At 37.3% G+C, this 23,062-nt stretch overlaps 2 protein-coding genes across 2 annotated transcripts in view; one reads left to right on the top strand and one right to left on the bottom strand.

The window, feature by feature from the left end:
• The first annotated feature begins 1,712 nt into the window (after nucleotides 1-1,712).
• Nucleotides 1,713-3,230, top strand: LOC107730273 (cyclin-dependent kinase inhibitor 1C-like). Its single transcript, XM_016541059.1, has 3 exons — nucleotides 1,713-2,356; nucleotides 2,463-2,574; nucleotides 2,809-3,230. Coding segments are annotated over exons 1-3 (642 nt in total). The 5' UTR covers nucleotides 1,713-1,827; the 3' UTR covers nucleotides 2,810-3,230.
• A 2,701-nt stretch (nucleotides 3,231-5,931) lies between these two features.
• The window catches only part of LOC107730272 (potassium voltage-gated channel subfamily KQT member 1-like), a 32,496-nt gene continuing 15,365 nt past the window's right edge, over nucleotides 5,932-23,062 (bottom strand). Inside the window, exons 12-18 of the mRNA XM_016541058.1 lie at nucleotides 22,597-22,650; nucleotides 22,380-22,506; nucleotides 11,375-11,450; nucleotides 9,654-9,748; nucleotides 9,349-9,395; nucleotides 9,098-9,159; nucleotides 5,932-6,147 (exon numbers count right to left, since the gene is read on the bottom strand). Coding sequence (XP_016396544.1) covers nucleotides 5,932-6,147; nucleotides 9,098-9,159; nucleotides 9,349-9,395; nucleotides 9,654-9,748; nucleotides 11,375-11,450; nucleotides 22,380-22,506; nucleotides 22,597-22,650 — 677 coding nt within the window. The remainder of the gene's footprint in view (nucleotides 6,148-9,097; nucleotides 9,160-9,348; nucleotides 9,396-9,653; nucleotides 9,749-11,374; nucleotides 11,451-22,379; nucleotides 22,507-22,596; nucleotides 22,651-23,062) is intronic.

Below are 23,062 nucleotides of genomic sequence, written 5' to 3'. Positions count from 1 at the left end.
AAATAATATAAATGCATAATATAATATTAAAATATAAATAACTAACTTTAAATACAACATTGAATTATTTAACACTTTCACATTTTTGACCGATTATAATTTAAGTTTATTTTTATTTGCTAGTAAACTAGTAAAACTACTCCTTCTGAAAAATTATAGTTTTAAGCAGTGTAAGTGAATTGACCATTAAAAAATAAAAATCTTCCACCACTGTCATTACATGCTGCATAAATAATGAACGGAGCCATATCCCTATCTCATCCGAGTTTCCTCTCTTGCAAACAGGACCAACGTCCCACTGACAGGACCTGGCTTGACTCTCTAGGCATACCACTGGGGCATGTTAATATTTTTAATCAAAGTTTATTAATTGTCATTCATTAAAAATTTGTTTGGTTTCCTCTTTTTGTGTAATTTAGATGGAAAATGTGTGCCTGTTTTATCGTTTGAGTCACTTATCAAGAGTTGCTAAATGTTGCCAAGTAAATTTGAAAAATAGCTGAAACGCTCCAGCGTTGCTGTGTATGCAGGGTCAGACAGCTCTCAGATTCCATCAATATCTTAATTAGTTCCGAAGATGAACGAAGGTCTTACGGGTTTGAAACGACATGAGGGTGAGTAATTAATTAATGACAGAATTTTCATTTTTGGGTGAACTAACCCTTTAAGTGCTGATCAAATCGGCGCAGAAGTCATCCAGCATTATGAGCTAGATTTGCTAGAAGACAATAGCACAATACTCACTCTAAAGTTGTCGATGTAACTTGAAACGTTTAATGCCCTTCTCCGTGCTATAAAATTAATTTACAGTAATCCCGGGAAGCTCTTGTAAACTGAAAAATCATCTTCTCTTGCCATTTTGAAAGCTCTTATGTAAGGAACAATGGCTTCCGGGGCAGCACCTGATGTAAGTAAGCCCCCCGAGGAAAAACGTGGAAGTGACCGTGCATAGAGTCCATTTGAGAAGTGTTTTGACTTAATTTGGATTCAACGTTTACATTTGTATGTTTCATTTCGATTTCTACATTATATTTTTGTTTTATACTTACATTCACTGCTTATTTCATAATTTATACTAGAGGCCTAAATGTAAATCTTGAGGTGTGGCATTTGAAAACACACTGTTTTAAATATTTGTTCGAAATAAATGTAGCATTTACCATGCAGTTGGTGCTCCAGAGCATTTGCTAAAACGATAATTTGCACTGAATGAAATACTGCTTAAACTGAGCCAGCACAAGTACACACTAAGAACAGGAAGACAAACTTTGTCATGAATATAAATACTGCAGACTAAACCTGAATATTTACATATAAATATATTTAAATATTTTTTATAATTCACAAGCTAGTAATATAGCCTAATTTTAATGATGTAACATATATGTTGCATTAATTTTCATTATATTATTATTGTGTATTCTTATTATAATTAAAATAAATATAATTAGGCTATGTTTATTATTTTAAATAAACAGGGCTTTTGTTTACCTTTATTAATGAAATGATTTAATAATAAATAAATAACACTTTGGTAGGAATAACTCCGTTTATAATAGGCCTATACATTTCTTCTTCTTTATTCTTTTTCAAAACAATCACTTATTTCATGGTATTCATGCATGGGCCGTTTTTCAAAATGAGGGGGGAAGGTGCCTTTGCTGATACTGGTGGGGGGTTTATTGCACAGGGCGTGGTGTCCGTCTAGCCAATCGGAGGCCTTTTCTCGTACAAACACTGGCCTTTAACCACCGGCACAGATATAAACAGACTAGAGACAACAAGATCCAAACAAACGTCGGCGTACGGCATTGACTTTTAGGCATCATGGCAAACGTGGACGTATCAAGCAATCTGGAGCGTCATGTTGCACGGAGGACCTTTCCTCTTCTCGCGCGCACAAAGGTTTGCCGTAACCTCTTCGGACCCGTGGATCACGAGGAGCTGCACGGTGAAATGAAACGCAAACTCCAGGAGATCTCCGAGCGAGACCAGAGCCGGTGGAATTTTAACTTTGAGACCAACTCGCCTTTGCCTGGAGATTATGAGTGGGAGGCGATTTCAGAGGACACTGTGCCGTTTTTCTACAAGGATAAAGTGCAAAGAGTTCGCGCCGCGGCGTCTCTTAATGCAACAGGAGACGCGTCCAGCGTTGTTGACTGCGGGTTAAATGGGGTTTCCAGGGGTCCGCTAGTTCAAGAATCCGCGGACGTCCCGAGTCGAGCCAACGAAATTAACCAGGAGAACCTCTCTGGTGCACTCAACTCAAGACCAGCTCGTTCTTCAGTCCTCAGAAACAGGCGGAAGAGGTCACTCATCCCAGAGACCCCCAGAAACAGCACGCCACAAATTACAGGTAAATGCCTTGCAACTAGAAGTGAAAACAATGGGAACTTTTAATGTTTGGATATTTATTGTGAAATGCGAGCAAACATGTCTAACAGTTTATTGATTTCCACCAGACTTCTTCCCGAAAAGAAAAAGGACCCTGGAGTCCAAGCAGGATGAACGTAGCTCGCTTCAAGCCGGCACATCCACCAGCATTGAAGTAACGCCACGCAAAACAATAAGATGGTACGTATCAACTCCGAGTGTGTTTAACTGTCTGTATCAAGGCAATACTATTACGATTTCAATAATTATAATTATTATTTTTATTAGCCTGTTACTAATTGTAGTAAACTTGTAAGTGATTGACAACAACGAATTCAGTTGAATTCGCTTTAATTTAAACGCCCGTACTCTAATGTAAAGCTGTTGTTTAGCTATTGAACAAGCGCTAATTTCGTCGTTTTCTTTTCTTTGCAGATGTTTGCACTCCATGCAGCAGTCCACCTGTGTTTATCTGCAGAGCGGATGAACGAAAACAAGGGGACGATAATTTTACTCTCTCTCAACTCATGTAGCAATGATGGCTCCGCCAACAGAGACTTTGTTGCAGGGTTACAATGTCTAAACGGTGCAATTTTATATTTTGCTTTTGTTTTAACTGTGTAGAGGGCTAGGCCACACTGCTCTAAATAGACTGGAGCGATACTGTTTGTTTTATTTTTTAAATATACTAACTTATTTTATTTATGTTCATAATAGTTGGTTCCTCTTTATTATTTACAGCTATTGTTATAGTTTTTATTATTTCGGCCATATTTTATGTTGTATTTTATTTAAGTTTTTGTTTGCAACATGCAAGAATGTTTCTGAGCCGTGTTTGTTAAAATATATTCTGTAGCTCACGCTGTACCTTTGAATCAAAGTGTAAATTAAATTATATTTTTGATAACCTGGTTGTATTCACGTGTGTTCCCGTGAAAGTCATGTATACTACTGTTCAGCTACATAATTGTGGATCATGGGATGTGGGTAAATGGCAAAAACATTTTGCCGGTGACGAGTTTGCTTTTGTTTCTAGTCCGTATCTAGTCGTGTGCGAGAAGACAGAGATACTCCAGTCCGTCATGCCAGCGACTGGCCATCATTCAAGTGAAGAAACCAATAACTAGAGACGTGAAACGCAATTTCAGAAAGATAGTTTGGGTAACAGTTTAAATAACTAGCTTGAATTAATGGCATTTGGTCCCAAAGTTTGCTCAGCGGTCCCAGAGACAGTGACAGCAGTACGTCCTTTTAAACGAATAACAAAGGCTTATCATTTATCTGGCGGCATATGGGCCAGACCCCCTCTGTAGCAGGCCTGCTCTCTGTGGTGTCTGCTGTCAATACTGTTGTCCTGTTGATTCCATTGTTGACATAGTTGTCCTGCCATGAGGAGGTAAAGCGTAGCAGGCACTTGTTTTATTCCTCGTCCCGTTTGGGACCATTTTTTTTTTTTGTGTGGAAATTTATAAGCCAGATATGGTATATCTGGTTTGATTTTATTGACTTGAGATTAAGTTGGCACAAATGGTTAAAGAGGAAGCTGACATCCTGGTTTGCTACTTCAGCTTTCCTGAAATGTAATCCTAAGCCTTCAAGAACGGTAGCGAGATAATAAAGACAAAATTGTCATGCTTTTCAGGAACGCGTATGTGACGGAATGTCTGATTTGTTGCACATATTACAGGTGACAATGGTCCATACGAGGAGCTGTGTGCGAACAAAGGCAGAGTGGACAGCCGTGTTCCTGCCCAGGATAAGGTCAGAGGGTGCGCATGTAGTCATCCCCATAGCAACAAAGCCCCTCACCCCTGAAAGCAAATGTATTGTCATAAGATCAGAGGTCACGGTGCTCCCCATATGGTCGTGTGCTGCATAAGTCATTGATCTGTCGGGATGCTCCAAAGGAATTCCGAAAGTGTCACTGAAAGACTTTTAGAAAAAAGACAACAACTGCTCCTGAATGCCATAAATGCCTCCACACCAGCATAAATGGCACCATTCTGGCCTGATGGCGAAGGAAAAGAGCGGGAAGCCGGACTGCCCACACACTTGTGTTTGAATAGCCAAGATGTTTGACCTCACCAAAACATGGCGGAAATTAAAACACAAACACGAGAAAGAAAAAACAAGATGTTTATTCAGGATAGAACTTCTGTCAATGTTGTGTTTTTGACACAGCACTTCATAAAAATCACAGTTTGGATTTTACTGGGGAATTGAATCGGTAGTGTTTGTAGGATACAATATTTATTTTTTTACAAAAACTAGTACATTCATATTGGTGAATGAATATACATAAAAACATGATTGAGAGGACAGAGCTAAGTTTTTATGCTGCTGGAGTTAAACAGCATTCACAAATTTGTGTGCCTCTAAAAGCTTATTAGTGATTCATAAACAAGAGCAAAGAGCACACATTTTGTTCCTGTCAACAGAAATCATTTAAAAACACTCAGCAATTAATAACCCTCCAAAATAAGGTCACAATGTTCACGTGTACTCCTAAAAATAAAGGTTCTTTATTGGCATCTATAGTTCCATGAAGAATCTTTAGCATCCATGGAAACTTTACACGGCACAAAAACTTCTATATAGTTAAAAAAGTTATTAAAATATTCTTCACACTAAGAAAATGGTTCTTTTAAGAACTGTTGACTGAAAGGTTCTTTTGGGAACCCACTAGTTCTTCTATGGCATCACTGCAAAACCCCCTTTTAGAACCTTTATTTTTAAGAGTGTGGAGCAGAAGTAGTCAAACCACTCACAAAAAGTATGGAAAACCCTTTTTTTAAATAAGAAAATAACTGAATAAACAATATCAAAAACTCAAAATCATACTTAAACAATGGTATTCTAAAAATATGTGACCCTGGACCACAAAACCAGTCATAAGGGTCATTTTTTTAAAAATTGAGATGTATACATCATCTGCAAGCTGAATAAATAAGCTTTCCATTGATGTATGGTTTGTTAGGATAGGACAATATTTGGCCGAGATACAACTATTTGAAAATCTGGAATCTGAGGGAGAAAATTGCCTTTAAAGTTGTCCAAATGAAGTTCTTAGCGAAAATCTGGAATCTGAGGGTGCAAAAAAATCAAAATATTGAGAAAATCGCCTTTAAAGTTGTCCAAATGAAGTTCTTAGCAATGCATATTACTAATCAAAAATTAAGTTTTGATATATTTACAGTAGGAAATTTACAACATATCTTCATGGAACATGATCTTTACTTAATATCCTAGTGATTTTTGGCATTAAAAAAAAATCAATAATTTTGACCCATACAATATTTTTTTTGGCTATTGCTAAAAATATACCCAAGTGACTTAAGACTGGTTTTGTGCTCCAGGGTCACATATGTATACACGTCTTGTTGCTTCAAAAGAAATTCAACTGTCTGAAAAAATATAAAGATGAACAGGATTAGTCAGACAAGAAGATATCTTAAAACCAGCTGATGCTGAACCTGAGCAAACCTGATCTCTTATATTAGTTCTATCTGAAACTGCCCCAGTATCAGGCACTCTGTGGTTTAGTGCTGCTTTAGCGTCTCAGCTGTCCTCATGAATAACAGTTGGTGTGGACAGTTGCTCAGAGCTGGTCAGGCTGTCCTCTCTGCTCGGCACTGAAAGGCTGAAGGTGGCTGATTGGCGGTGGAAGCTGCTGCGCAGTTCCTTCCCTCTGGCCAGATCTCCCCGTCTCTCCCTTGCCAACATGAGGTTGAGAGATTCTGCGATGCTGTTCAGTGTCCTGTCCATGTGTGTGATCTGTGGGGAAACGAGTGTGTGGCCTCAGCACATCTTTCAAAACAGTGTCTAAAATAACGTCGTCACAGCGTCTGTGTAAATAATGTCATAAACAAGAGTCAAACTGTCAATACAAGATATAAAACACCAGCGACTGATAAAAGATCCCATCTGTATAGAGAGACTAGAAAAGGCAATAAATCCATTCTTTTATACGTTGTAAATGGGATTAAAGTTTGATCAATTAGGTGATGATGAATAGTCGAAACATGAGTAGATTAGGCCACACTAATTTGTTAAAAGCGAATTGAGTGGAAACTATTTATAGTCAGGACTATAGTTATTTATTTAAATTGAAATATAGGGCCATTTTGGTGATACCATTTGATATTTTCATAAACTATTTTGAAACATGCACTGAAAAATTTTAATAAAAAAAGAACCACAAGTAACACTGATTTAAATGTGATATTTTGAAGTAATCTTAGTTTTATTTGTAATTTAAAAAACAAACAAACATTTTTTTAGAATGTCTAAGAGCAGTTTGTTATATCTATGTGCATGAAAAACAACATACATCAATACCAGTGGGGATTCTTGTTAAATATTTAAAGGGATTCATGTTTGAGAGGAAGAAAACTGTCAGAGAAATACTTCTTATTCTTCATTTTACAGTTGGGGAGCCAAATGTCTTGAGGTTCTTTCCCTTGGGTTGAGGCTAAGTGACGTGTGGAGCCAGTGCTGTCTACACCCCATTAGAAATAACCAGATGAGTGTCTCCGTGCTGAACCACAGTTTACACAATGATAGTGGCACCACAGTCACATACAAACACATGCACACATGCACAAACACACCACACCATACAGAGTGTGGCAGGAGGTTCGAGCATGTAAACATATACAGCCGTTCCCCATATAGACATGAATGCAAACATGCACACTGCTAACCACAGAGAAAAACAAGATCTTGAGTCTAAGCTTAAAAGGAAAATCATTTACACTCACATACAAGTTTTCATAATACTATAAAAGATCACATTTACTATTTCACCCCTAAACCATAGAACTATTCTCTATTAAATATTATAAACTTGAAATTTGATGGGGAAATATCTTTAATTGGGAGAACAATATAAAGTCCTTTAGTAGTCTGAATAAACAGATTAAATGTATTTTAAATAATAATCCATATAAACTATAAACTTAATAAGATTAAGTTTTATTCAGTGACAATAAAGATATGTATAATGTAACAAAAGATTTATAATTCAATGCTGTTTTTCTGTTCAAATAATAAAATTCTGTTCAAATAATGCTGTTCAAATAAGTATTTTTTTGTTTTAAACTTTCTAATCATCCTGAAAGAATTCAGAGAAAAAAAACAAAACGTGTCATGGTTTCCACAATAATATTAAGCAGTACTGGTTTCAATATTGATAATTATAAGAAATGTTCCTTGAGTTCCTTGTTGCTTGAATAATGGCTGCTGAAAATTCAGCGTTGTCATCACAAGAATAAATTGCATTATAAAATATATTAAAATAGAAAATTATTTTAAACTGTAATATTCCTATATTACTGTATATTTACTGTATTTTTTACAGTAAAAGTTTTTATAACATTAAAAAAATGTTAACCCCAAATTTTTAAACAGTAGTGTATATGATTAAATGAAAAAAAAAAATATATATATTAAAAAAGGACTGTTTGCCAACATACAAATGCCCTAAATGTGAAGAGAGTTCAGTCAGAGTGTAAGAAGAAGACTGTGTCAGCAATGCAGTAATGAGTTACTTCAGATGGGTGTTTGCATAAATGTTAAGGCTATTTGTTCCTGTTTATGCCAGACACTGCCTGCTTCCTGTTTACCTCAGAATTAATGGAAGAATAATGACACTGTAAGGGGCAGGGTATCCTGTTCTACAACTAATGACACATTTTCAAACAGTTCTTTACAAAAAAAAAAAAAAGTTAAAGATGGCGTGTCCTGCTGGGAAACACTTAATTTGGCTACTCAATGCACCAGTCACTAGTATTGCCACAGAAATGTGCCTAACATTACAAAAGCGAGCCAATGAGATCAAACAATCCTAAAGTCATCAACTTTTTTAATTTTTTAATATAAACAAATAAAAGGCAGCACAATTGAAAAAAGATGTCATCTCTCCCTAAAGATATGTCAGCTATGAAACCCGTAAAAAAAGATCGAATTCCTCTTACAATGCTTTTCTAAACATTCTCAGTAAAGAATTTAAAACATGTCGAACAGGCTTTTTTCAGGCATTTCAGAAAATGAGTCAATTTGCTTCTTACTCAAACATCTACGAGAGACAAAGAGGGAGAAAGAGAGTGAGTATGTGAGAGAGAGATCATGTGAACAAGTGTGCACGCTGTTTCGAGTTCGTGTCTGGGATGAGAGCTGTTTGTAAAAGGATTTATGGCTGGAGTGGCAAATGAACAGGAGCAGAGTGAGTGTTTGTACAGCTCCTGAATCCCCGTCATTCTGAGAGGCCAACATACCTCTCACTTTTACACACACACACACACACACACACACACACACAGTCTTAACACCCTTATCAGCACACATCACTCACAGAGAATGTTTGAGAAGTCTTCAAAAAGTGATGTTTGATTGAAGGCAGAGAAAGAGAGAGGTTCCTTCTGTCTCCAGGTTAAGGCTTGATGAATGAAGCTTACAGATCCTTATCAGTAGAGTCCTTGCTGAACCAATTGTGCTGTGTGCATTTGCTAATAAACTAAAGAACTGGAACTTGTTATTGTTATACTAATGAGTAACCCCTTGGAAATGCTTGGTTTCTGAGTTTATTGCGCAGTAAAATTCAAAAGCAGGTGGTATTAACTGAAAAGATATTTCAGAAACTTGAACCCTCAATAGTTATAAAGTTTTCCCTGTGTTTTTACAACACAAAAATGCTATAAATGTCCAGTAATATTCAAGCGCTTACCTTCTCTTCCATCCTGTTGAGTCTGGAGCCAATAGTGTGTATGCCTTTGTCTTTCATGCGCTCTAAAAGAGATACAAATGGTGCCAAGAAAAACATAATAAAAATGCTGCATAAACACGAATGTGCACTAAGACTACAAGACAACAATAAACACCAACATTAAGAACAACGAAGGGGTCAAACTGTAGCAAAACAATGTGTGGGGTTGAGGAATGAGAGAGGAGAGAGGGTAATGAATGACCTAGCTTTACCTGAACTTGTCTGGAAGAGGGACAGCTTCCCTAAGGACTGATCCAGTCTGTCAGGGCCAAGTGTGCAGCATGGGAAATGTTGATGTACAGAAATGGCAGATGAAATGTGAGAGGAATAGTGACAGGGATGGATGTACTCTTAACTTCTCAGCTTTATTTACCCAAAGGTCATGAAACCCAAAAAGTCATTCATTTAGCTATTCTACCTATAAAATGCCATCCATGTGTAGCCATGATAAAGTAAACACTTTTCTCAACACACACTTAACTGCTACTAAGTGATATAAAGTGAGTCCTCATCCCACCTTCTCTGTAGCTCCTTGATGCGCACCATGAGGTTGAGATGACCCTGTGAATACTGCTCAATGACATCCCTCACATCATACGGCTTACGTGCTTGCTGCAAAAACAGCCAAAATCATATAATATTTTAATTATAATGAAATAGTAATATTTAATAATATACTATTCCAGAGCTTTGGGTCTGTACATTTTTAACATTATTGGAAAAAGACTATACACATACATACACACAGACATTTATTTCAGTATTATTTAATGAATAGTTGAATAGTATGCTCAGCATTGACTTGAAACAGAAATCTTTATAGATGTTTTTACTGTCACTTTTTTGATCAATTGAATGCACCCTTGCTGAATAAAAGAACAAAAATTAGTGACCCCAAAGTTTTGAACGGTATTGTATAAAAGGAAATATGTGCATGGGACCTGTTTATATTTAACTTAAATATATTTAACATACATTTAACTTATTTATTATTATAGTACATTAAGCTTTTATGATTTTAAGATTTTTATAATTATTGTATCATTCTTACACTTTGACCTCATATTAATTGAGAGAATGCATTTGTACTTTTCATAATTAAACTGTCACAATGCACGACTATTCAAGTGAAATACAAAAAAAAAAAGTAAATTTTTTCCATTATACATTTCTACATTTTAAACATAAAATATTGATATGGTCTTGCCTAGGGCCCTATACTGGTTGGCCCTGTATATAAATGAAACTTTAGATGAATAAAGTCTGAAGAATCAAATCATCAGAAGGGTGAACTCTTTTTACTTCATAGCCTACAAAATCAAACCAGCCCAGAGGGGAAATATTTCCTTTTGATTGTCAAATTTGAGGAAACCGATTCTCATCTGCTGACACCAAACGTACATCCCGATCAAACACTTAATCACTGCTCTCAGAGCATATCGAGCACAGGCGATGATGCTTATGGCTATTTAAATGTATTTGAGCTTCCTGACTAACACGGGGAAAATGTGTGAAGCTCCACGTTTGCTACAGAACTTAAGCTCAGTTTGATTAACGTCAGTGAAATAACCAAACGTTCACACACCTCCGGAAAAAATTACACAATTCAGGAGAAGCTAGAGCCATTCAAAGGAGGGTAAACACTGTCATGACATCAGACACAGCAAATCTAGCCAGCAGCATCTGACAAACACTCCAAAGTGTGTGTTCTGTGTCGCAAGAGTGTGTGAGAGGAGGGGAGAAAATAAGGGGATTGAGAGATGACTGAGGCTATAGCGGTTCAAATGAAAGGATGGTGAGAGGATGGGAGGGCAAAGAGAAAGGACAAACAAAGTGCAGTAACGAATATCAAGTGTCACACAATCGCACAAAGGAGAAGAAAGTGTGTAGGACAGCTATTAATGTAATCCTCTGACATTAGCATGTATTTTTAAGGACTCAGGCAGAGCATCTGCTGTTACTGAATGAGTCTCAACTCAAGATCTTCCCTTCTATACGTTTCAAAAGACACCTTATTCTCTGCTTACACTGAAATTCATTAAGGAATGTTACTTACTGGAAACGTGAAACGTCAAATATACCATAAAATCGCATAATAGCTCTTACACTACAATCAAGAGAAACGAATCTGCATTTCTGCTCATATTATCACTCTAATGCCATGCTAACTCTGTAACATCATGCTAATTTGATTAGATTTTGGTTGTGTTTGCAAACAGAAAAAAAAGAGAATCTTACCTGGAACTTCTTTTTGGCCACAAAGTAGAACATTCTCTGGATCACACGAATGGCAGCTCGGTGGGAATCCCGCAACCTGTGTGTTTATGTGTCATGATTAGGAGAAAGATACTTAAAGCCCATTTTAAAGGGATAGTTCACTAAAATTGAAAACTGTGCTATTGTTTACTCACTCTCATGTCATTTTAAACATGTATGACTTTCTTTTTCAACTGTGCAACACAAAGATCATTTGAAAAATGGCTGCTTTTTCCCTCACAATGAAAGCCAATGATGTTTTGGACCCCACTGACTTTCATTGTATGGGCAAAAACATTCTTCAAGATATTGTCTTTTGAGCTCCACTGAAGAAACAAAGTCAAACAGGTCTAGAACGACATGAACGTGAGTCAGTAGGATACATTTTTGATGAACTATCCATTTAACACGATAGTTCACTCAAAAATGAAAATTCTGTCATTAATTACTCATGTCATTCCAAACCCGTAAAACCTTTGTGCATCTATTCCCCTGAACACACGTTGAAGACTGACACTGAAGAGAAGAAATTGTTGAATAAAATCATTATTTTTGTTTTCTTTGAACACAAAATGTATTCTCATAGCTTCATAAAATTAAGGTTGAACCAGTGATGTCACATGAACTCCCACAAGAAAAAATACTATAGTAATTTATATTAAATACTATAGTGTTTTTGAGCCATAGTAAAGTACTTGAATTAATTTGTTGTGGTAATTCTATAGTCGCTGTAATATAACAACTATAGTAATATAAACACATTACTTTACCCAATTCTGTGCTAAGATTTCTACAACTATAGGGTATATTATACTACAATACACTACAGTTTACTGTAGTAAAATCTAAAGTATACTGCAGTATTTATTATAGTTTATCAGTTCACTATAGTTAATACTACAGTATGCTGTAGCATTCATTAACATTAAGTGTTGTAAATATTATAATATATACAGTATAATACACTTTACTATAGTATGGTTCAAAAACACTATAATATTTACTATTAATTACTATAGTATTTTTTCATGCGGGCTATTTTGTCGATATCCTTTCTACCTTTCTGGGCCTTGAACATGGTAGTTCTGTTGCTGTCTTTGCAGGGTCAGAAAGCTCTCGGATTTCATCAAAAATATCTTAATTTGTGTTCTGATGATGAACGAAGGTCTTATGGGTTTGGAACGACATTAGGGTGAGTAATTAATGACAGAATTTTAATTTCCCTTTCATTCTTGATTATAATTCAATGATTATTGAAGAATTTTACAATTTTAGGAAATGAAAACTGCATTTCTGATGTAGATGTTTTATCTATGGTCATAAATGTGGCATCTGACATTATGGTTGTATATGTCACCCCTAACTAACTAAGCACAATCAATGACCTTTCACATTTTCAATACCATTTGCAAAATAAACCTATTAGCCTCCAGCAGGCCCTTCAGGTGCAGCCCAAAGCCACTCCAGATGCTGTTTATGTTGTCAGGACTTCTGCAAGTGGCCATTGAGCACAAGGGTCATGACCAGGACACAGTGTCTAAGAGAAAATACAAGGCTCTCTCTGCTTCTCAAAGGTTTCAAAAACCACAGCACTGAGATTTGGTGGGGGGAAGGGCGCTGACTCCCAGGAGACCCAAGGTTATCTAGGGGAATGGGACATTTTCTTAAAGAAAGCCGTAGTATGAGAGGTACACTTTCTCTGGCACGTCGGCTATATGCGATACGTGCCTGCATCATGTTAGCATGCTAAGGCTCGTGTCTGTTGCATGTCACTCTGACAAAAGATGGAGCACACTCACACAAGTTTCTTTAAAATGCATTAGCAGTAGACTGGCTGCAGGCTATCAAGCCTCATTGACTTAATGGACATGGCTGGCTGACAGTTTCTGGTTTCTCCCTGGCTGCGGGCTACAGGGAAATGAGGGATAAGACATATGCCGTGCTCCAGGCAACTGCCAATTTGCTGCTCTTTGGTGCCATACTCTAGACTTCAAGCAGCATCCCTCTGGGTTATATTGCCAGTGGTTAAATAGCAAGCCTTCATAGCTTTGAGCATTATCATACCCACTGCAATGCAACGCCTGTTAAGTTATCATTAAAAGGGGAGGAAAAGAGGTCATGGAAAACTTCAGATAACAAAAACTGATACTATTTTGCATACTTAGTATAACTTAGTTTATGATCTATTTCCATGCATATTTATGCTTGGAAACAGCTACACATTATAATTATGATAAAATAATCAAAACTAGTATAAAAAAATTTAAGCTTGGAATTATGCTGTAAGCAACAGTTTTTATTTAACAAATGTATATTATTGACTCTTCACTTGTTTACCGCTTTTTCTTCACTCTCCAGTCCAACTTATCTATCTTAAAAATACATAAATATAATTAAAATATAAATTTTGTAGAGCAATTAGTATTGGCACAACATATATTTGTCGAATTTGAACTATTTTCTATTTAAATATTAAAATACTGCATTTAAATATAACAACCATGAAAGGTCTTTAGACCATGAGAAATATTCAGTCAGGTATGTGGAAACTTTTATAAATATACTACTGTTCAATGGTTAGTTAGTATGCTGTTATTTATCGATGAAAAGTGCAGCAAAATACAGTAACATTGTGAAATATTAGTACAATTTATAACTCTTTTATGATATGATGTGATATGATATGATATATGATACGATACGATACATAATATAACATGTTAATCAAAAATTAAGTTTTTATATGTTTACGGTAGGGAATTTACAAAATATCTTCATGGAACATGATCTTTACTTAATATCCTAATGATTTTTGGCATAAAAGAAAAATCGATAATTTTGACCCATACAATGTATTTTTGGCTGATTGCAAAGCTTTGGTATCACCTTCAGAAATCATTCTAATGTGCTGATTTGCAGCTCAAGAAACATGAATGAATAGAAAGCTCAAAAGAACAGCATTTACTTAAAAGGTTTACATCATGTCAAGCGCTGAATGACTCTTGAGCAATAAATGTTTATGGTATAATGATCAGTGTGACATGCATCTCAGAGATCAATATGGCAGGAAGATCATGTTTTGGTGGAACGTTATTTGAAACTACAGAAGCTAAATTGATAAGCTCAGGTTGGAATCTGCCAGCGATCTGCACAGAGTTCAGGAATTTGTCATTCCAATGGAGCATGCAAAGACGACAGAGAGAGAGAGAGAGGTGGGGGACACAAGAGATAGAACATGGGAACCACCCCAGCTGTCCCTGAGGCAGTGCCACTTCCTCTCTCCAGTCATGGTTACCAGCATAGCAACGCTGGTCTCATGACCTCAGCAGGGTCACCATCTGCCTCTAGTGCTGGCACAAAGCCTGGCTAATGGTGAACACTGGTGGAGACGTACGCAAAGGGAGAAAGACTCCCACTGGGACAGAGAGAGAAAGAAAGAAAGAAAGAAAGAAAAAGATGGAGAGAGACAGACAGATAGGGAGAGAAAGAGAAAAGGAGGCAATCATATGAGGTCTTCTTTCTGCCAAAGGCAGACTGCAAATCTCTCTTCAGTTCCCAATCTTTTTTTTTGGAGCCTGCTAAACAATAGCAGCCAGATGTGAAAGAAACTGCATATCCACTGGAGGGCCACAGATCACTGGAACACTCAAAGAAGTTTGTCTAGACAGCATTCATGCTGCATTGTGTACCTTGATGTACTAACATTGTGATTATTACAAAACAATAATCCCACAACAAGCAAGACTAAATCAACACTTGCTGTGAGGAAAAACATCAAAGGGATAGTTCACTAAAAGAAATAAAATTCTGTCATCAGTTGTTCATGTTGCTCCAAACCTGTATGCATTATTTTTAAGCCTTTATGTATAATGCATTTTAAAGGTATTCATATATATATATGTGTGTGTGTGTGTGTGTGTATGTATGCCCCTATTGCTTTTAAATGCAAAAAAATTTCAAAACAGCATAAAAGTTTATATCTAACAACTCAACTTTTTTCTTGCAATTTTGACACTTAAAGTATGAACTGTGAGAAATACACTCAGAATTGCAAGATATGAATGTGTAATTCTGAGAAAAAAAAGATGTAAACTTGCAATTGCTAGTTTTTAAGTTGCAATTCTAAAAAGAAAAGTCATAGTTGTGAGATATAAAGTCTATATATATATATAATTCAAAGAAAAACATAGGAGTTGTGAGATTGTAAGAACTTTAAGGCATTGGTTTACATGTTAATGTACAGATTACAAATTAAATCCATTATGAATTAAAAATCAACCCATTTTGTGCAGTTTTAATTGTTAAAATACAAGCCAATTTTATAGGCAAGCTGAAGATCTGAGTTTGCGTGCTTGTACATGTAAATAGCAAGTGAAGTCGTACTTGTGACAAAGGCTGTCATAATTGCACCAAATAAAGATCAAAGAATTGCGTCATGGGACAGGAAATAAACACGTCATTAGTACCATCAACACATCAGGCCAAAGGCTTAAACTCCCCACCTCCAATTAACTCTTAACGGGGCGTGTTCAGCAACATTTGGTCTGAGGAGGTGATCTCAGCTTGGCCAAGCAGTGTTAGATAATGACATACACCCTTCTGTGCATCTAACCCTCATTAGTGGAGGGTAGATGAGAGAACACCTGATCCAAGGTCAGCGACCGCTCCTTAGGGCAACATGTGCAACATCTTTTGCATTGATTATTAGTGCTAAACTGATTTGATTTTGGGGACGGAGAGCAAGAATTCAGAGGGGAAGGAGAAGCTTAAGAGATGAGGACATATTACTGACTAAATTATGGCATACTGTATATAAACTGCATAAAAATAACTGAATCTGCAACGGTGATAGAAATTCAGTGGCATTTTATTTTGACTGTTTGTATGTTTAAGGTAGGAAAATGAGCCTGTTATTTGACCTTCCTCTGCTAATCTGCGTGTAATCAAATGCAGATAAACAGGAAACATAACAATCACCGGGCTTCTCTCTAATCTTATCACTGGAAAGCATCAATGTACACACACACACACACACACACACACACACACACACACACACCGAAAACATCAAAGTATACACACACACACACACACACACACACACACACACACACACACACAAACACTCTCTTTCACACCAACACGGCCTCAGTGGTACTGCAAAAGACAAACTCAATCAGACAGATGTGCGACTAAATGAGAGCATGCAAAATTACAGAAGGATACGGGTAAATTTATGTCCAGCACATAAATAGTTTATTTACATAGAAAGAGATTTATGAAGATAAATTGTCACTACCTACTGTATCTATTTTTGTATGTTGGTTTCATTATTATTTAGAATTTTCAGAGTTGTAAATTTTACTTGATTACATTTTTGGCAAAAGCTTTTATCCACTTATTAAAGAAATTACTTTTATTCAGCAAGGATCCATTAAATTGATTTAAAAGTGACAGTAAAGATTTTACATTGTTACAAAATAAATGCTGTTCTTTTCATCTTAACGCTTTAGTTTAGGGACCGATTCTCACTATTAACTAGTTGCCTATTAGCGTGCCTATTATTAACATATTGGCTGATTACATTTTTGGCAAAAGCTTTTATCCACTTATTAAAGAAATTACTTTTATTCAGCAAGGATCCATTAAATTGATTTAAAAGTGACAGTAAAGATTTTACATTGTTACAAAATAAATGCTGTTCTTTTCATCTTAACGCTTTAGTTTAGGGACCGATTCTCACTATTAACTAGTTGCCTAGTAGCATGCCTATTATTAACATATTGGCTGTTTATTAGTGCTTTTAAAGCACATATTCTGCATGACCATATTCTACATCCCTAAACTATACCTAAACTTAACAACTACCTTACTACCTATTAATAAGCAGCAAATTAGGAGTTTATTAAGGCAAAAGTTGTAGTTAATGGTTTGTTAATAATGAGAATTGGACCTTAAAATAAAGTGTGACTTTCTAACTTTCTATTCATTAAAGAATCTTGAAATAAATGCATTATTATTTTCACAAAAATATTACTCAGAACAACCACATTCAACATTGATAATAATAAGAAATGTATCTTGAACAGCAAACCAGCATATTAGAATGATTTCTGAAAGATCATGTGACACTGAAGACTGGATGAAAGACTGCAGAAGATTCAGCTTTACCGTCACAGACATAAATCATATTTTAAAATATATTAAAATAGAAAACAGTTATTTTAAATGTTAATAATAGTTCATATTACTGTTTTACTGTATTTCCAATCAAATAAATGCAGCCCTGGTGAGCATAAGAGACTTGTTTTCAAACTTAAACTTTTGATTGGTATGTGTGAGTATATATACTGATTTTTACTGGTTTGCTTTTAAAAAGCAGCCAATCAAAGAAATTTTAGTAGTATGAAATTTTGCCCCAGCAATTGTAAGTTTAGATATAACTTACAACTCAATCATCCCAAAGGAGCAACCCGCATACTCAAACCCTCCCTAATGTTTTGTTACGTCATATGATGAATCACAAACACATGTCAATTACCACAATGTCTCCCACAGAGGCCATGTGCACTCTTGTGACTCGTCTCAGCGAGTCAAAGGATGAAGACCTTTGTGTGGCGGTGTTGCGCCACAGGCTGCAGGATCGTGGCACTATGGCACTAAAAGGCTCATGGGGGCCCTGTGTGTCTAAGAATAGCTCTGTGGAAGAGGAGGGGAAGAGTGCTCCGATTAGCCGCGGTCTGAGAATCACAAGGTTTAGAGGGCTCTGCTGCGCGGTACAGGACATTATCCCAAATATCAGCTCCGTCTTCCCCCTCAAGCTCAAATACCTCAATGACATTTTAATAAGTGGTCAGCTGAGATAAGGGCCACTGAGGCAGTAATGACTGATAATAGCTGACCAGAGGCTGGACGTTGTACGCTGGGGTAAAGGCCCGGGGCGGAGTCTGGGCCACTGGCCAGAAGCCATCACACACACACACACACACACACACACACACACACACACACATATATGTGCGCACAAAGACGTGCGGGAGCAAGATGCTCGCACACACACGCAGCAGGGGTCCCTCTGGCTTCAGCCAAGCAAAGAGCTCTTTCATCCCGAGCATCAAAGCGCCAGGCGAATACGGAGAGTATTAAATGTCCTTATGAGGAGTGACACACAGCGAAGCAGCATTCACTTTGACATTGAGTCCTCCACTGCTATACACCATGACTAAATGGCTTATGTCCCAAACTTGTGGCCTCATATGATCCTAAACATTACAGCAGCAAAGAAACTGACAGCGTTTATTTCAACGCAAGTCCTTATACATCACCAGGGGCCTCCGAGCCTTTTGTCATATCGTGTTGCCAGCTAACAAAGTCACTAACTTTGCCGGGCCGTCTGAAAGAAACCTGATATGGCACATATTATATATACAAAGTGAAACGGAAATATTGGTGCTCAGAGACAACAAATGTATTGTTAAGGAGGCAAATGTATTGCGTGAATTTTTTTGAATTTTACAAAGTTGGTGCAAAACCAGAAATTCTGTCATCATTTACTGTCCTTCACGTAATTCCAAACCTGTATGACTTCTGCAGAACATAATAGAAGATATTTTAAATAATATTTAAACAGTTTTTTTCCTCATACACTAAAAGTCAGTGGGATCCAAAACAACACATTGACCACACTGACCTTCATATATATAATATAACACAGAGAATTGTTTTCGAAATATATTCTTACATTTACATTTATTCATTTAGAAGACAATTTTATCCAAATCAGCCTACAAATGATTCATTAGGCAATAACTAATGCCAGCAATACAAGTTTCAAACACTGTCCAGAACAGTACAAGCTTAGGATATAAGAAATAGAGAACGGAAAGTGAATAATAATAATTATTATTTTATTTATTTATTTTTTATTTTTTTTAAGTCAGCAGGATGCAGTTAGGTGCAATGAGTTTTCGGCCATTTCTTTAATATTGTCATGGATTCGTCTGTCAGGAGACAGGTCAGGTTTAGAACAAGAAGAGAGTGAGTAAATGATGACAGAATTTTTGCATCAGCTATCCATAATGTCCAATTTTTGTAAAAAAAAAAAAAAAGCACTACTGCTGGCAACCGCTGCTTGCAGGAATTTGTCCGATTAGTTCACCATGCGCAGTGTTCTGCTACAAACTTCTACAGAGAGTCTTGCTGGGCTTTTGGTCTGACAGCAAATGAGAGAATCATCTGGGATGTGTTCTTTCTTGCTGAGCAACTTTCTCTCTCTCTCTGTCTGTCTTTCACTGCTTGGCTGACTCTCGCTCCATGTCCCTCGTTAGCTCTAACACACTGTAACGAAACACAATTACTGTTAAGGGGGAAGAAAAGGGGCCGTGACGGCAAGATAAAGAAACTTGTGCTGGCAAGCCGCGCTGAAGAGGCATTAGTGAGCCAATGTTTCTGTCCCATTCAGCACGCCTCACACTCCAAATCACACAGGCATACTCTCATCACACACACTATACTCGGTTCTAACAGGCAAACCTGAGTCTGTGTGTGGGAGATATTTCATATATTTAACTGTTGAATCAAAAATACCATCATGAACATGGTGATACTCAGAAATAAATAGCTTAGTAGTATGTTCAGCTCTTAGGAACATATGTATATAATGCACTCACATATAAAATGTCTGTGAAATTACCAGTATGAAGATTATTGCTCTGGAAGACAAGAGTGTTTCTAACAAAAGTCACTGTTGCGCTCTTTAGCCTAGAAGCCCATTACGACTAGGGCCGCTTGTCAATCAGGCTATTGTTGGCGTGTGTAGAGCCACAGACAATGGCTCTTTGTCTCTGCGCCAGTGTAGACGGCCTGGCTTGGCCTCCGCCACTAGAAGTCCTTCTCTGTTTACTGAGAATAAATCAATCTTTTCAGCTCGGGTCTCCTTTGGTAAACCTCACACCACAGCCCTACAAGACTGCAACAGCAGATACGTGCGAGTACAAATGGGCACTTTCAGACGCACCTGCGTTTGCTTTGATTTCATCTTTATACCTGTGTCGCTCTGGACAGGAGTTTATTTTCTTTGATCCAGGCAGCTGCGAAAGACACCTTTGTATTCGATATGAAATAACCTCTATGACTACTTTCTTTATTCAAAACACTTTAAGAGTCTTCAAATGACAAATTCATTATTTACCACACCTTACTGCGCCACAACCAATCCTAAAGTTTAATATTTAGTAGTAAGAGTGTGTAGGTAGTGCTGATATCATCCAGTGTGTGTTTTAGGAGCGCGGCAGTCAGAGAGATGTTTCTGTGGCATTGTTCTTTCCCCACCCCCAATGGAGCCGAACTGTTTCAGCTGCAGGCACGAGGAGGCTTTTGTGCCTCTCCCACCTCTTGAGTTAACAGCCTGGGTCAAAGCTAGGAGCAGGACAAATGTCCTAAGGGAGAGGAGAGGAGCAGACAGGAGCAAAGAGGAGAAGTGATTTGAGTAAGATGAGAAAAGATGAGCAGAGAGGAGAAAATACATTATGGTTCTGGTCTTTTTGAATCCCCACCCTGCTCTGCTGGACATAAACAAATAAACATGTACTCACACCCACACCGAGCAGGAGAAGAAAGAGAGAGAGGGAGGGAGAGAGAGAGAGAAAAGAGAGGGAGAGAACAGCCAGCTGTTGCCATTGCATCTCAGTGTGAGGCGAATGAAAGCTCATTAAACTTCAAAGATCAAATGAAAGCTTGTAGTGACAAGGCTCCTTTGTAGAGGAGATGCAATATGTCTCTTAAGAATGAGGATTTAGAAAGGAATCATATTTGAGACTCTAAAAAAAATGATACCTACCTAATTAAAATTCATGGAATCCACCTACATTTTTCCAGATGATTACATTAATCTCAGCGTATAAGCAACATGTAATTGTAGCAATTCTGACTCTGAGATTAATATTCTAGCTACTTCAGCTACAGCTTCAGCACCATCAAGGTCAATGCAAATAGAAGAGAAAGAAAACCAATCTTAGACTACAATAGCTCCCAGATTGTGTTTAAAAGCGATGCTTTTTCTCAGTTTGACTTCCCACATCACCCTGTATGAATATAATACACATTTAAAGCAGCAATAGTACGATTTTGCCAAGAGTGTTTGTGTACACTCAGAGAAACTCATGCTTTGAAGTGCCAGAGAAGGGTTTGGTCTGCAAAACACCTCCACTGCCCTCTTGTGGTTTCTCAAAATAAATAAAAGTTTAAGCTAGAAAAACCCTGAACATCTTTGTATTTTCAGATAATCAGGTAATAGAGGCCTAAGGTTAGACACTCTAGAGTGGAGGATCCCATCGCAAATGGAAAGGGACTCTCTGGATAATCTAATGGGCTGTATACCTCCAACAGAGACATGGTTCATTAGATTATTCAGAGACGGGATCGCTCCATTGCCTGTGTAAGTAAATGGTTTGCATTATACACAGGCCCTGCGCTGTTCCACATGCTGAACAGCTAATGGGCCAAAGAGATTCTAATAATGACCTCCTCTCAGGCAAAACACAGTCTGCAACATAACCACTCTTCATGGGAACGCTTTGGGGCCCAGAAACAAACACTTCTTCCAGCCACGTTTTCACTTGAGGTGGGTGGGCTCGGAAAGCTGAGATGTGTTCCAGCAGAGATGGCACAGATGTGTTAAAAGTGTTTTAAAGATTTGAGCTGAGAATCCAGTGACTGCAGAGATTAGCAGGATGATTAGACCCCATTTGCATTTACAGATGCAATATTGTGAGTGTGAACTGCAGGGGTGTGCTAACTCTGACACCATCAAGCAAACACTTTTTTAATTGCCTATCCACTAGATATCGCATGACGTGCCATCCGGAAGAGTTCTGAAAGATTATAAGTAGCGGAAACTTTCTGAAACTTGAATAATTGACTGTCTGCTGTCTACGGTTGGCATATAGACTCGGTTTAAATTATGCTAAAATGGTACGTTCTTACTCACTGAGACACATGAGTGACTGGAACGAGCGAAATCTCTCGCTCCGGCTCGGTTTCCATATCATCTGCGATGCTGCTGCTCCTCTGGAGCGTGGGCCGAGGCTGCACTTCCAAAATCCCAGGCTTTCTCCCTAAAGACACACAAAACACACACATCATTTCAGACTGAGACGTCTTTGCATTTTCCAATTTCAACAAGCCAACAAAGTTTTGTTACCCACCTGGTGGTGTTGAGAACTGGAAAGAGGATAGAGAGTTCCAGGATGGCACCCGCTCTGTGAGGAGAGAGATCAAGCTCAATGCTTTAAAAATGGCACATTTCAAATCGAATGATGTGTATTTATTTTATACTGTGATGATGGATATGAAGGTTTACATTAAAAAAAATGGCATGTGGTTCAATTAAAGAGTCAGTATTACAGTGGGGAAAATATTTATTTGATCCCCTGCTGATTTTGTAAGTTTGCCCACTTACAAAGAAATGAAGGGTCTGTAATTTTTATGGTAGGTTTATTTTAACAGATAGAGACAGAATACCAACCAAAAAATCCAGAAAAAACACATTATATAAAGGTTAGAAATTGATTTGCATTTCAGTGAGTGAAATAAGTAAAAAAAAATTTTTTAAAAAAGGCAACAAAGGAGTGGCTCAAGAAGAAGCACATTAAGGTCATGGACTGACCTAGC

The sequence above is a fragment of the Sinocyclocheilus rhinocerous genome, unplaced genomic scaffold, assembly GCF_001515625.1.
Source record: "Sinocyclocheilus rhinocerous isolate Xijiao unplaced genomic scaffold, SAMN03320098_v1.1 scaffold368, whole genome shotgun sequence".
NCBI classification, from domain to species: domain Eukaryota; kingdom Metazoa; phylum Chordata; class Actinopteri; order Cypriniformes; family Cyprinidae; genus Sinocyclocheilus; species Sinocyclocheilus rhinocerous.
Note: the sequence above shows the minus strand (reverse complement) of the source record. Positions and strands in the feature narration are given on the sequence as shown.

Excerpts from the sequence above, each read along its gene's own strand:
- LOC107730273 (XM_016541059.1), top strand. The coding sequence starts at position 1,828 with ATGGCAAACGTGGACGTATCAAGCAATCTGGAGCGTCATGTTGCACGG. Across the intron at positions 2,357-2,462 it reads CAGCACGCCACAAATTACAG|ACTTCTTCCCGAAAAGAAAA; the intron begins GTAAATGCCTTG and ends GATTTCCACCAG.